This window comes from Ailuropoda melanoleuca, chromosome 6, assembly GCF_002007445.2.
Source record: "Ailuropoda melanoleuca isolate Jingjing chromosome 6, ASM200744v2, whole genome shotgun sequence".
Classification (NCBI taxonomy): domain Eukaryota; kingdom Metazoa; phylum Chordata; class Mammalia; order Carnivora; family Ursidae; genus Ailuropoda; species Ailuropoda melanoleuca.
The window spans coordinates 72,871,874-72,887,415 of record NC_048223.1 but is presented as its reverse complement, the minus strand read 5'-3'; the positions used below and the strand labels follow the sequence as shown (position 1 = coordinate 72,887,415).

Sequence of the window (15,542 nt, the reverse complement as noted above, 5' to 3'; positions counted from 1 at the left end):
CCTCATTGACGCTAGTAACTGTGACTGTGTGACTGAGAGAGGGGGATTCTGCCAGCGTGCCAGGGGACCTTTCCAGAATCCAGCCTCAGGAAGTAGAAAGGCTCCTTGGCCATATGCCATGTGACTCTGCTTTCTTCACCTGGGAATGTATGGAATTAATAACCTGTCACTAGGTAAGCAAGGCCTAGGCTGTTTCATTTTCATGAAATAATTTATATGTAATAACCAAAGAAAGAGAACAAAATCATCACATTTTCCCAGGACTTTATATTATGCACTAGGTCATGACAATTTTGGTGTGTTCACAACCTTGTATTATCCTATTAAGGAATAGAGAAACCCCACCTTTCAGTGGTCCAATAAGAAAGGAAAGTTGCGTTTCATTATCAGTCCTGAGCATGAAAGATGAAGGCCATCGCAAAGTGGAAAGGTAGTGACCAAATGGTCTCACAGAGGAGCTCCTTTACTCTGAATCACTCAAGATGGGGCAGGGATGCTCGGAAGCAGAAGTTAAGAGTATAGACTGTGGGACCAGACAGCCTTCGTTCAATTCTGGCTCCTTCTTGTAACAGTTGTGGTCATGCTGGGCATGCCAGTTACCTTTTCGGGGCTTATTTCTTGATCAAGGATTACGTGACTATTAGACATGCAGCGGTTTCGAGGGAAGCACTTAGAACAGTGTTGGCATATAGGAAACTATTAGAATCTATTCCGTGTCTGCTCACATACATGAAACAGTTCAAGGAGAGCAACTTCATTCCTGCAGGGCTGGGAAACTAGTGTGGATAACATCTGCTTATGATTCAAACTTACCTTGAGTAGAAAATACAGAAAAAATAACTTGGATGGATCTCAAAAGCATTATACGTAATGGTATAAGCTAGCTATTTTATTTTCATGACATTCTGAAAAAGGCAAAAAAATTAAGGAAAGAAATCTGACCAGTCATCGCCCGGAGCAAGCATCTGGGGAGGCAACTGGACTACAAAGGATATTAGGGAACTTTGGGGGATATCGGAAATATGTTGTAATCTGAGCCATCTGACAGAGTAGGCACTAACCACATGTGGCTACCGAGTACTTGAATTGTGACTAGTGCAAGAAAGGAACTGAACTTTTAGTTGTATTTAATTAAAAAAAAATTTTTTTTTTCAAAGTAAGCTCTGCATCCAACACGGGGCTTGAACTCACAACTCCGAGATCAAGAGTGGCATGCTCTACTGACTGAGCCAACCAGGCACCCCGGTTGTATTTAATTTTAATTAGCCAAAATCTAAACTTAAAAACTGATCATCGATTCAATTATTGGAAAACTTCTAAGTATGTTTAGAATAACTGGCATGCATGTCTACTTTTTCAAGTAAATCTGATGAAGTAGATCAAGTATTTCATAAGAAAATTTAACATCTGAACTGAGATATACTGTATATATAAAATGCACACTAAATTTCAAAGACAATGCAAAAAAACTCATCATTACTATTAAAATGACACTATTTTGGGGAGCAACTGAGTGGCTCTTGATTTCAGCTCAAGTCATGATCTCAGGATCCTGGGATCAAGCCCCAAGTCAGCTCCTCACTCAGCCAGGATTCTGCCTCAGGATTCCCTCTCCCTCCCCTCTCCCTGGCCCTCCCCCTGCTCTTGCACGTGCACTCTCTCTCTCAAAAAAAAAAAAAAAAAACTTAAAAAAAAATGATACTATTTCGGATATATTAAGTTAAATAAAATATACAATTAAAAATAATGTATTCTGTCTCCTTTTTACTTTTTAATTTAATTTAACTTAATTTATTTATTTCAGAGAGAGAGTGCAGAAGCAGGGAGGGGGCAGAGGGAGAAGGAGAAGCAGACTCCCTGCTGAGCAGAGAGCCGGACTTGGGGCTTAATCTGAGGACCCTGAGATCATGACCTGAGCAGAAGGCAGATGCTTAAACCACTGAACCACCCAGGTGCCCCTCTTTTTCCTTTTTAATTTAACTTTTTCTTTTATTTACTTCTCTTATTTACTTTTCTAAATGTGGCTATCCTACAAAAATTTTAATTACAGTATAGCTCTCAGTTCTCTACCGGCCAGTGCTGTTCTGTATCTTGATTGCCGTGGCAGTTACATGACTATATATGTTTGTCAAAACTTAGAGAACTCATGTAAAGGGAGAATTCTGCTGTATGTAAATTATACCTCAATAAACATAACTGTTAAAGGTGCCTGGCTGTCAGTCAGTACAGCATGCGACTCTTGATCTTGGGGCCATGAGTTCTAGTCCCACATTGGGGATAGAGAGTACTAAAATAAGTAAGTAAATAAATAAATAAGTACATAAATAAATCTTCAAGAAATGTTTTAAAGAAAATTAGAATCTTGTGTGAAAAATGCTTTTGAACAACGTTTGTCTCTTAAAGTTCCAAACTTTTCATTCACAGTCTTATAAAAAAGCCTGGTAACAAATTTCGTGCCTGGCAAGGAGAAGGGATTTTTCTTGATCTTTGGCCAAAAATTTTTCTTTAAACTGCCAGAAAGGGCTGATTAGAAAGACAATGTAAAGTGCTGGCCAGAGAATGATTGAAATCAGGAAAGAAGCCAGAAAGGGAAAGATTGCAGAGGGAAAAGGAGCCACGGAGGCTCCAGTGAGGTAGAAAAGGTGTTCTGGAAATGTCTGCAGGACAACAGGACAAATAGGAGGCTGAGGTCCTGATCAGGTATGTGAGCTAATGATTTTGGAAGTGATGATATATTCCATTCTGTGACTGGAAAAAGGAGGCTCTGGTGAAGGGGAAAGAAGGTGCCTGGATAAGATCAAGGAACTGAGCACTGTATGTTAACTAACTAGAATTTATCTACCTATTTATCTAATCATTTTTAGAGAGAAAGAGAGAGCAGGGGGGAGAGGAAAGAGGGAGAGGGAGAGAGAAACACAAGCAGACTCCATGTGAGCACAGAGCCCATGTGGGGCTTGATCTCACAATCCTGAGATCACGACCTGAGCCGAAACCAAAAGTCGGGTGCTTAACCAACTACACAACCCAGGCACCCACCAACTAGAATTTAAATAAATATTTGGAAAATAAATAAATACATACATACATACATACATACATACATGTTGGTATCTCTTGAGGGTAAAAAAAAGAAAAAGATAAGACCCGGGAGCTGATACAAAACTACGGGAAGGATCTAACTGTGTGAGAAACTGAAGGTAGGACCAAGCAGCAGGTACAAAGGGTTTGAGTCAAAAAGAGTTTGGCCTGTTAAAGGAGCTGTAGCTCAGGGTGGCTGGAGCATGGTAAATGGGCAGACAGGCTGGCAGGGATTGGATTCCCCAGAGCTTTGCCGACTACGTAAGGAGGTTGGTTGCATACTAAGTGCAATTGGAAGGCATAGAGGTCTTTTGAGCAGGGAAATGTCATGATCTGAGATCTGGTTTTTTTTTTTTTTAATTTTTATTTTATTATCTTTTAAAGGTTTATTGATTTATTTGAGAGAGAGAGAGAGAGCTCAAGGTGGGAAGGGGCGGGGGGGAACGAGATACTCAAGCAGACTGCATTGAGGGCAGTGCCCAATGTGTGGCTCGAACTCACGACCGTGAGATCAAGACCTGAGCTGAGATCAAGAGTTGGTCGCCCGGGGCGCCTGGGTGGCTCAATAGGTTGAGCATCTGTCTTTGGTTCAGGTCATGATCCTGGGGTCCTGGGATGGAGCCCCGTATCAGGGTCCCTGCTCAGCAGGGAGTCTACTTCTCCCTCTCCCTGACACTACCCCCTGCTCACATTCTCACTCGCTGTCTCTCTCAAATGAGTACCAAAAAAAAAATCTTAAAAAAAAAAAAAGTGTTGTGTCTCTCAACCAACTGAGCCACCCAGGCACCCCTGAGATATACTTTTAAAAGATTACACGAGGTGCCTGGGTGGCTCAGATGTCTAAGCATCCCATGGAGCCTACTTACTAAATAAATAAATACATACACAGGCTGTTGTCTAAAGAGCATTAAGATAAAGAATCTAGAAACCATGTCACTATAGGGAAGGAACTGTATATTTGGCCTGAAGATAAAACAAAATACAACACAACACGATAGCTGTCTTCTAAGGTGGATGTTTAGTTAGGGTATTCATTGAGCTGTTTAGCAGGGAGCAAAATCATAGAAAAGAATATTTTTCTCTCGTGTAAAAACAAATTTAATAGGTGGGTCAGGGGACTAGGTCATCCAGGGACCTAAGTTCCCTCTATTTTGCTGTTCCGGCATCACCTAGCGTGTTGCCCATGTTTGTACGGTCAGCCTAACTCACATTATCTCCCTTTTAATCAGCCAGGAAAAAGGTAGAAAATGTGATCTCTAGCTGCCCAGCTAAACCTGAGGAGGAGATCTGTTCTGGGGGGGAGTTGTTCCCATTGCTAGAAGGAAGAGTAATACCAGATGCTGCAGCAGGGGAGTGGGGTTTCTGATTAGATTAATCAATCAATCAATCTATTAATTTTTAAAGCAAGCTCTAGGGGCGCCTGGGTGGCTCAGTCGTTAAGCGTCTGCCCTCAGCTCAGGGTGTGATCCCGGCGTTCTGGGATCGAGCCCCACATCAGGCTTCTCGGCTGGGAGCCTGTTCTTCCTCTCCCACTCCCCCTGCTGTGTTCCCTCTCTCGCTGGCTCTCTCTCTCTCTAAGAAATAAAATAAAATCTTAAAAAAAAAAAAAAGTAGGCTCTACACCCAACATGGGGCTTGAACTCACAACGCTGAGATCAGGAGTCACATTTTCTACCAACTGAAACAGCCAGGCACCCTTAGATTAGATGAAATTTAAAGTAATTTATTACTTTTGATATTTGCTGTAATATCACTAAAAGCCTGTTAACTTTTTTTCACTCCAGGTTTTAGTAAATACATTAGGATGTCAACTTTAAAATACTGTTAGCGTACTGTGTTCAGGATTAAGTTTATTAAAATAATGAAAAACCCAAGAGAGGGCATGAGTCAGTTTATATCCAAGTTGATTGGAAGCTCTGCCAGTTACTAGGGGTATGATCTTAGCCACTTTAAGCTTCAGAATTAATCTGTAAATGGGCTCGATAAGAGTCCTTACTGAATAGCATCACTGTGGATGTTGAATAATTTATCTAAAATGCAAGAGTTTGGCACATAATAAGGATTCTATAGGGGCACCTGGCTGGCTCAGTCAGTAGAGCATGCGACTGTCAATCTCAGGGTCATAAATTCAAGCCCCGCATTGGGCATGGAGCCTATTTAACCCCCCACCCAAAATATAAGGATTCCATAAATATAGCCAACTTGATTTTATGTTGAACATAATCCACACAACTGGACATCTCCAAATATTAAATCTTACAGTCCTTTATAGTTAAAAATATGTGATTCTTACTAGATATTAAAGTTTTAAAATATTATTTTGAAGAGGAAATAAAAACTAGACTAGCAGGTGCAAAATAGAAGTATAAAATTTATTTAAAACCACCCACAAAGTTCTGTGTAATCAGGAATGATACAATTTGCAATAATTTTTTTAAAAACTCATCACAAAGATTTAAAATATAATTTCAATTACAGTATTCATTTAGCCTTATTCAGTTAGAACACTTAAAAAAAAAGAAACTTTGTGCTCTAAATAAATGAGACACACAAGGAAAATATAATAGACAATTTCCACAACTATCTTTACATGTATGTTTCAATACTAGTACATTTCAATGCATTTTGCTACATAAACATGAAATCATGTACAACTGCTGTGCACCAAAATTTAGCTTAATTAGGTCTTTCAAGTAACATGCAATTCCAACTCACAAGTCTTCAAGTACTGCTAGTAAGTGTTCCCTTGTATGCAGAGCACTACATGTTGATCCTGAATGGAAATCATCATAATTAAGATTATCTCTTTCCCTTCTGCATGGTGAAGTGCTTTTTCTTTAAACTGGTTCTCCCATATATTAAGAACCCAAACCAGATTTTGTGGAGTTTTAAAATCTTTACCTAACTAACTTATTTCATTATATGGGATATTTAATACAGTAGGACTGCAATAGGTAAAAATAATCCCCCAAAGCAAAAGTTCAAAGGTACAAAATAAATAGTGAATATACCCTAAGGAGAGACAAAGTCACCTAGAGACAGGAATATTAACTTGTGAAATTGGTATTTCTCTATTCAAAGTCAGTACTACTCTATTTCCCCATGATGAAGAATCTGTGAAAATGTTACTCCCACTATTGAAAAGCACTCAATCTTCTCCTTTGAGCCAAAGTATTGATATGCACGTGGACCTACTTGGTAGGACACCATATAACACAAGAGAAAATGATGAAACTAGAAATTAACACTTTTCTTTCTGCCAAGTAGTTTTATGAGTTTCTCTTCAGGGAACACTTTATGATTTCTTAGTGACTCAAAGATGACTATCTACCCATACGTCACGATGCAAAAGCTGCCCCCCCCTTTTTACTATAAAACCATTTCTGGAAAAATATTTCTCTTAAAGCACCTATCACAATGTTATCTGTTATAGAAGTTTAAAAAAAATGACCATACCTATTAATAAAAAATATTTAGTCTTCTTTGTTTTTTGTTTTTGAAGAGCTGTTTTTGTAAAGTCCTACGTTGTCAGCCATTTTCTAATTCTACCAACAGGCATTAGCGAGGATTAGCAGTTACTGAACCAAATCACCGAAAGTGGAATTTATTTGACTATTTCGGGAAGTTTGGGTTTTTCGTTAGTAACCCATGATGTACTGATGGAATAGCCAAAATACCCCACCTCTTTAAATTTATAAAGAGCTTACCAGAAACTTTACAAATACATCTCATTATTTTTCTTAACTCTATGCGCAAAGGTATGTTTAAACAAAGTAGAACAAAAAACAAAACAAAACAAATTTAAATAAGTGGGAGACAGTACGATCTCTTAAGAGATGCCAACAATTTTACATTTTTACTATGAGTACCTGGGAACTAAAAGTCTGTTTACCTAGCACCTTCCCTTCTAGAAACCTGCATTTCAATATAACAAATACATTAAACTTCGATAATGAGTTGCTGATCTCAGTCTTTTTAAAAATAATGTTTTTAAGACAAATATTATTGAGGTTTCCCTTTGTTTTAGTAGCACAGGGACATTCTTTATTAAAAAGTTTATTTACAGGGAAAAACTAAAGCTTCATTAATCTAAATCCTAAAATGCAGAAGTCTTGGGAATTTGGGGAGACCTTCCAAAGTATGCATAAAAAAAATCACTGGCTAAATAAATATTGGAAACAAAATACTTCAGAAGCATGTTTTGCATATGATAAGTAGGTTTTACATTATTCTCAGATTAGGTCTGACAAAATTTCTACTCAGTAACACTCTCTAAGTCATAGTTTATGGTGCAGAAATGCACTCAGCAGTCTGCGGGTATGAAATGATTTGGTCTCAGATGGGCTGACTTGCTCTCTGAGTCGGACCAAGGCATTTGCTATTCTTGCCAATATGCAAGTTCCCATCACCGGTAAGATGGGAACATTTGGACATCTGTCCAACCCTCAGTGTTGTGGAGAAAAAGGGAACACATAAGTAAAGCAGTTTGATAACCTAAAATATTATAAAGTATAGGGATTATAATTTTTCTTACTACCATATTTGCATTCACAATGGTTCCTCATTTTGAGTTGCTATTTTTCAGATAAAACTGTTATGGGGCAGGGAGAAGAGCTATTAAAGTACGTTTTGGTGTTGAGCTGGTGGAACAAACCTGCACATGGCTGAGAGGAACACAATTCTCCCTCCTTCCTGCCCCTGAACTTCCCCCTATTATACTCACAACTCCTGATAACTGATTGATCCATCTTTAAGAATTCCTCAATCACTTTTAGTTCATTTTTTAACCTTTCTCATCCAGATTATAGAATAGTTCCTATTATTGCCAAAAGCCAAATTCCAAAGGGGTAAATTTACATTGGAAAGTAAATACTATGCACAAAACTGAGCTGGGAGAAAAAAGCATGTGAAAAAAAAAGTATTGTCTACTGTATAAATCAGACCCGTTATTAATTCAAAGCCACTGGTCAGACAACTTATTAGTATGATGCGTCACACAGAAATAGCAAAGCTATAGAGAGATAGTGCTAGAATATTTAACTTCTGATATAAATTTTTGCAAAACACTCAAACAATAATAAACACGTTGAGAGTCAGACATTGTTGGGAATTAAAACACAAACAAAACAAAACAAACATTGTTGGGATTGTTAAAGAGAAGTGGATTCTAACCTAGGGGCTTGTGACCACTCTCTCTTCCTAAAAACTGAATTTGCCTCTAACAGAAAATGACCTAATAAAAGATCATGATCCTTTTTGGTATTATTCCACAAAGGATTTGTGAATCATGATTTTAGAAAACAGGAAAAGACAACTTGACCAAAATCACTGCTATTCTTAACACGAATCATGTGTATTTGTGTAGGGGTCATGGGAATGGAGGGAGAACAGAGAGGGGAAGCAATAAAGTTTTAATTTAAAGAAAATCAGAGAAAAGGATCAAAATGGTAAAAAGAATGAGAAGTACACTTAATGACATCATAGCCTCAGTAAAATGAAAAAGGAAAAATAATAACAACCAGAAATTCTGGTCAAAGCTGGTAAGTTTATATCTAGCCAAATGAAGAACAAACGAAAATTACTTTTCAGTACTGTTTCTCCAAAAGTGAACATGTTTCTGACAGCTGCAAGATTTTTTTCTGATGAACAAGAGAAAATGCCTTTCATAACAGCTGCTAGGGACAAAATTTCTATTTTTAGGAAAACTAGGTTTATATTGTTAAACAAGGGTTTCCCAAGTTGCACTCAAACATAAATCAGTTAAATCAGTAATATGTTTGGCATCTGATACTGACATTCCTACCTTAGACTAAGTTTTACTTTAATTATAGGGAACATGAAGAAACAAGAAAAACCCATGACCCAGGCAGGATCATGGATATCACAGTAGGGATGGGAAAAGTATAGCCAACAATGCAGAGATTAATGTTGGACATTTAAAGCCAGAAATATTAAATACTGCATATTACCAATGCAGAAACACATTGTGGGGCCCTTAAAGGAGAAGTGAAGTTTAGGACTGGCCACATAAGGAACACCTTTGCATTACTTGAAGGAATAAAATTTATGCCTTTCAAAGTAAACAATGATATCTGACTGGATGCCCAGAAGTAACAGGGATTGAAACAGTCATCCAGATACACTGGAATGCAGAAAATTCAAGTTCCTAGAGTTCAATGTGGACAAAGAGTGATGTCTTCTTGTATAAAAGCCAGTTTTACCATATCCAAAATTAACAGAGTAACTTAGACTCTACTTTATAAATGAGGGAAAAAAGCCAATAAATCTCAACACATTCTAAGAAAAATAACAAATTTAGCTTCTGACATGCTGATTCTTTGACTTGCAATCCAGAGCCATGAATGGCCTCATTTTCTAAATCTATCAGAAGAAAGCACAATGTGGACCACAATTTGATTTGGGTAAATCTAGACTTATTCTATCACCTGGTTGACTGTGCCTTAGTGTTGATGTTGGAAGTTATAAGTTCAATACACTTATGGGCAAGTTGCGGAGCTGTGCACAATACAACAGTATTCTAATACACGTAGACAATCACATCAAAATGAACTATGCTAGGACTTATTGTGAGGCCAACTTGGCAAGAGGTGTGAGTAGACTGTACAACAATGGCTAGGTAGTATATACAATTGATGTATTTTCCCCCAATTCTTTCAACCACTCAATTCTAACTCCTTGTATATACCTAATACTTGTTCTGAGGGAAATAAAAGCCTGTACTATATAAGCACTTGATACTTCTTTATTGAAATTATAAATAAAAGACTATTGCCACATTTTGTTGGATGAGTTAACAGGACAGCTTCATAGGTAAGAGTCAGCTAGATTTCCCACACAAGGCCCACAAAACTCTGCAGGCAGGGGAATCCTGATCCAATTTCACTTAACTTGTTTTCCCGAATCTCTCAGGAAAAAAAAAAAACCAACAAAAAATAAAAAAACATTTTAATCTTTACTTGTACCACAATAAGGTTATTTCCCAGTGATAAGATACTCTCTGGGTGAGCAAATCAAGTTTGTTTCCTGGAGTCCTCCTAAGCACAAAGTGGCCTTCATTTGATTGTTTCAACTCTAATTATAAACATTAAGTACACACTGACATTAACATCTGCTCTCTGGGCCCCAGTGACTGAACTGTGACTTCTAAGGTGTCTTCTGGAACTGTGAGAGGCCACTACCATATTATTTCACAATTCTCGTCATAACCTTTTACAGAAGATCAAAACTCACAGTTGTACTAACTCTAGACAAAAAAGAAATTTCCATGCATCAAGAAGTTGTGAAATAGAAGGTAGCTATATATTATTAAAAGTCATATGACAGCTACTGATTTACTCGGCACTGTCGAAGGAAATCCTGTGCCCACTACTGGTGGAAGTTGTCATGCAATGTCAAAACTTTGTCCCAGATAAGAAATCTCCATAGAATTTGTTTTAAAGAGTAAACTTAAGTAGTTTAGGGTTATTTTCATACATGCTATTGTGGAATAAATGACGATCAGTTGAGTCCATTAAAGTAATAACATTAGAAAGTAGGTTACTTCGTATGAATTGTCATCTCATTTACACAAGGGTATGCATTCAATTAAGTATTACTGGGGTTATGTCTTAAGTAAGTAAATTGCTTATGGATCTCATCTAGTTGAAATTCTATATTTAACAAATTAAATGATTTCATCCACATGCAGATTGCATAACAAAGATGTTGGAAGGTTAAGCTGTAAACATTTTGCTGATGTGTTGCAAAAATTTACCTACAGCTATACATTTTCAGCTAGCCTCACTTTCCAGTAATATATTTCAATTAGGTCTATGACATGATGTATTTGGTACGTTGTGGACAAACTGGAAAGATGTAGGTGAGGCTGATAAGCAGAAGAAATTTTTTTTCAACCACGGCCTGAGAGCCGTTAGATACGGGATTTTGAAGGGCAGCATAATATTTTGTAGGATTCTAAAACAGGCAGCTCATTGTAGTTAGTAAGTTTGTAATCTGTAACACATTATGGACAGGCTGGGTTAACTCGCGGGTCATGTATTAACTAATTCAATTATCATACCACAAACAAAGGCCGAATATTGAAAAACTCATTTTGAGTGTTACAAGACAGGGAAAGCAAAAGGTGATCATTACAGTATAAACCATAATAGAAAGTGCAGAAATAATGTTAGATGACCAGTTTGCTGAGTGAAAATGTCATTTCAAACAAATTTATTTCCTTGCTTCATCAGAGCATTCTGAAAGCAGTGTTACTAGCATACAATCGCAATGCTGGAGAACACTGAATAAGCATGAGCTTTTAAAAAGAAAAAGAAAATCGCAGGGCAGACAATGGGATGGTAAACTGTTAATTTAAACTTATCAAGTAGAGTCCGACAAAGTAGGAATCACAGGTGGTTCCCACGATGGGGCTATCAGTTGAGGCAAGACATTGATGGTGTTAATCGTAACAACAGAATGGAAACATTTTAGTCAAGAAGGGATATTTCCATGTACTTGCTTTGGGCAACTGCAACTAACCTCACAAATCCCAATATTCCCCTAAGTAACGCTGGTGCTTTAAGTTTAGTTGTTAAGAAACGTACTCAAAGTTGGTGACACTGATCTGAACTGCTCCAGATAGATTACAATGGATTCTTTTGTTCTTTTTGTTTTCTCAATTTTAAGTAGATTCCATACCCAATGTGGGGCTCAAACTCACGACCCTGAGATTAAGAGTCGCATGCTCTACCAACTGAGCCAGCCAGGCACCCCTACCGTGGATTCTTTTGAAGGAAATTTGCTGTTTCTTTGAAAAAACACGGGTAAAAGCATCTTTAAGGATTTCAATGCTTCACGTTTACCGTGTTGTGGGTGGCAGTTCAAAGAAAAACAAAAGCTAGTATTTAAATTCTGCAGACATTCAGTAAGTGTTGAATGGAAGGAAGATGGGTGGTTGGATAAAGGGTTTTAAAACTTGATTCATTAAATCTGGTGAGGAGATAATTTCTAGTGGGAGCTAAGGCCTAATATCTAAAACGAAATATCACAAGGGTGTATTCCTGATAGTCTAATACTAGTAAATATCTTATCAAAGCAGCTGAAATAATAAACAATCACTTATTTATATACTTATATGTATAAGAAACCTTAGGCTCACAAAAATATACATGTTTTAAAACGGAAATCTAAGGCACACAAAATACTAAAACAAGTCAATGAATCACCCTATTTTACATATTCAAGAAGCAGAAATCTACTTGTACAAGATGATGGTCTACCAATGGATATTTGTTATATACAATCCCTTCATATTCCTTTACTTGGATTAGTCAAAAGCTTGAAACTGATACTTTGCACCATATATTATTTTAATATAAGTTATGAGTTTTTCTTTAGAGCTTGCTGGAACTGTTTGCTTTTGCACCAAAATTGTTGAGTGTTAGCAGTTGTGGGCTTCCTATGGCATTTCCAAGGGAGAAGCACCATTATTTAGGTTTTCCACACTCCCAAGGTATCTGACACTTTGAATGTTATAGCACCTCTGCATTTTAATAGAATCAAGTATTTCATCGAAATTTCTTGCTCTAAACATTTTGTTTGGGCAATGCCTTTTGTTTTGCTATAAAATGAGCCAATAAGTAATGGGAAAAAATATGGGAGGGCTAACATAACTGGAATGCCTATTTTCCTGTTACCTAGAACATAGGCAATTACTAGAGAAGATTAGTTTTTATTTCCCTAAAACTAATATGCTTAGGTAAACTACTTGGGATTAGCTCTTAACGGGCAATATCTTACTTAGAATACCACTCCTACTGTTTGGGATGTGTGGATGTGTGACAACAACAGGGGATTTGTTTTCAAAAGATTTCTATGGGAATTTTATTCTTATTCTGTACCAGAGTGACTCTGAGAACAAATAAGGCAATCTGGATGGGTGGGGTTCTTGCTACTTAATTTTTATATTTTATCGCCTTGAAACTTTAGAAGCATTTGACTCTTCTGAATACTACAATGTCCCATCTCCTTTTGGAAAAACCTTTCATGATTATATTGAGAACGCTGGGGTGAAAGTAAAACTGGGGCCACTGTTGCTTGATAAATCAGAAGAGACCACTCTTACTTAGTTCCAAATAAAATGTTAATTAATATTGGTGATACGCTTCCTAATTCCGATTTTAGAGAAAATTAACAATTTTTGCATGTTCTAACTATTTTATATAAGTAGCTAATATTTGCATGAGAAAGAACACATTAAAAAAACAAACCATATACATGATTAGAATACATATTGCAGTTAACAAGATGGAACTCTACACAGCAAGAATAAATGATTTCTCTTGTATGCAAATATGCACAAACAATAGACAATAAGATTCTTATACTATACTATTTCAAGTTACTTTTAAAAATAGAAAGTGCTTTTAAAATATATATTTACAATTTATGAACAGCCTCCAACCATTATTAACAATAATGAATTATTTTATACAGGAGAGATATTTTGAGAGAGAAAACATTTCATTGGTTTATTTCAAAGGAATATGCCGATTTTCTAGCAATGATTGGAAGATGTTGGAACGATGGCACCATGAAATAATAATGCAGCTTATTTTTAACTGTTGATGTGGGTAAGCACCAGGAGCTGTGTAGAGTTAACACTGTGTCTTGATTTTACATCATAGCACATGAACCTGTTAAAATCCTCTAAAAATGACTCTTGTTTCATAGTAAACAGACTTAATTTAAAGCACCAAACTGAGTGATTCTATCAAGGTTAACACCTAACCAAAACATTTCTTTATGTATTTAAAACTATAAAACTTTTATTTTTGCTTAAAATGTGCACCTTCTACCAATTGTCAAAATATAGTCACAGTTAAGAAATACCCACCCCATTTTTGTTTGTTTTTTTTTTTTTACCTCAGCCTTCAAATGGGTGAGATGAAGATAAGTAAACGACAACATGACTTTCTTTTAACAGCACCTTGAAAAAATACACTGCACTAGCAAAGGCATTGAGAAGGGGAGAAAAGCCTCAGACCCAATGGTTATAGGGTCCTGCAACATGTGTGAGAGCATAAGGGGACACGGTGACAATATTGTCATGGGTTAATGTTAACGCTTTATGAGAAGGAATTTGGTTCAATTCATTAAATTCGGGGGACAGTTCGGGACCCTCATTAGCTGCCTGGTCTTTCTGCTCTATGGCCTTAATTTTCTTATTCTTCGCTTCTTTAGCCTCGAACTTAATTTTGTTTAGTTCAAAACCATGTTGGGGCTTATTCAGGTTTTTGTGCTGGTAGAAAACGAGCGAGAGGCGCGTGGGGTGATTCCGGTTTGGGTGTTGGACAGGAGTGGTGGCGTGCAGCTCTCGCCGGGCACACTCGATCAACACGGAGCCGTGAGCAGGCGCAATGGCCACCCCGCCAACGTTGGCATCCAAGAAGATGTGCTCACTGTCTGACCAATACTCATCGATGTGGGGCAGTTTCTCCTCAGCGGGTGACAGGGGGTCGTCGGACAGGGGGTCGTCGGAGAGAGGCTCGTCTGCATCAGAATGCTGCTCATCTTCTTCCACCAGAGAGGGCGCCGGGTCAAGAGGAGAGGTGGTCAAGGGGGGTTGCTGGTTCGGATGATTAGAAGGTAGCTGTTCAGGCGGACCAGTGGGAGGCTCAGAATAAACCAGGGGATCCGTCATGGGAGTTGACAAGGTAGGAAGAGAAACCACTTCGCCAGGCTGTGCAATTCCAGTGCATTCCCCCGCCGCTGCATTAGCACCACTGTGTCTCGCAGAAGGCACCGTGCAGTGGGGATTGCTGCTTCTTTCTGAAAACCCGTACGAACCTGATGCATCATTCTTAAAAGGAGCTGTTGTGGCTGATGCAGTCTTAGGGGGCCAGGAGAAACCTGGAGATATGTTTGCCTCTTTCAATGTGTGAGGAATGGATGGGGTCAGTGAGTAGGTTTTAGTGTTGTCCGAACCTTTGAAGATAAAATGGGGTTCAGTTTCACTTTTTATTTCAAGTTGCAAGGCTTCAGTTTTATTCCCTAAATGGAGAAAAGGACACCAAATGCGAAGATAAGTACAAACTACTTTTGGGAGTTGTCTTTAAGGAGTATTTCAAAGAGAAATACAAAGGATAATGTAAGAACACATTGATGATGGCAATGTTGGCCAGTTTTGTTCTACTGACTTTAAGTCAAACACACAAGCAGGCATTAAAGATTGCATGTAGTTTGGTATGCTTTTTCAACCAAAAATTTCCCTTAAAGGATTCTTCCCTTTGCAAATAACATAAATAAGCACAAAGATTTTGCCAGAAGGATGTCCATTGTTTAAAACAGTAATAGATTAGGAAGGACCTAATTGGCTATGAAGTGAGTATTAAAATCATACATCAGAATACAATGCAGGTGAGAACAGCATGATACAGAGAAGTATTTCTACCCAAAGAGAT

The 15,542-nt window shown here is 37.7% G+C and overlaps 1 protein-coding gene across 7 annotated transcripts in view; it reads right to left on the bottom strand.

The window, feature by feature from the left end:
* Nucleotides 1–5,436: 5,436 nt before the first annotated feature.
* Nucleotides 5,437–15,542, bottom strand: part of TET1 (tet methylcytosine dioxygenase 1) — a 131,810-nt gene continuing 121,704 nt past the window's right edge. For 6 of the 7 annotated variants that reach the window (XM_034662603.1, XM_034662602.1, XM_034662601.1 and 3 more), the window contains one exon: nt 5,437–15,132. In XM_034662603.1, the coding sequence (XP_034518494.1) occupies nt 14,120–15,132 (1,013 nt within the window). In that variant the 3' untranslated portion in view covers nt 5,437–14,119. The remainder of the gene's footprint in view (nt 15,133–15,542) is intronic. The other variant, XM_034662604.1, reaches the window with a different exon arrangement.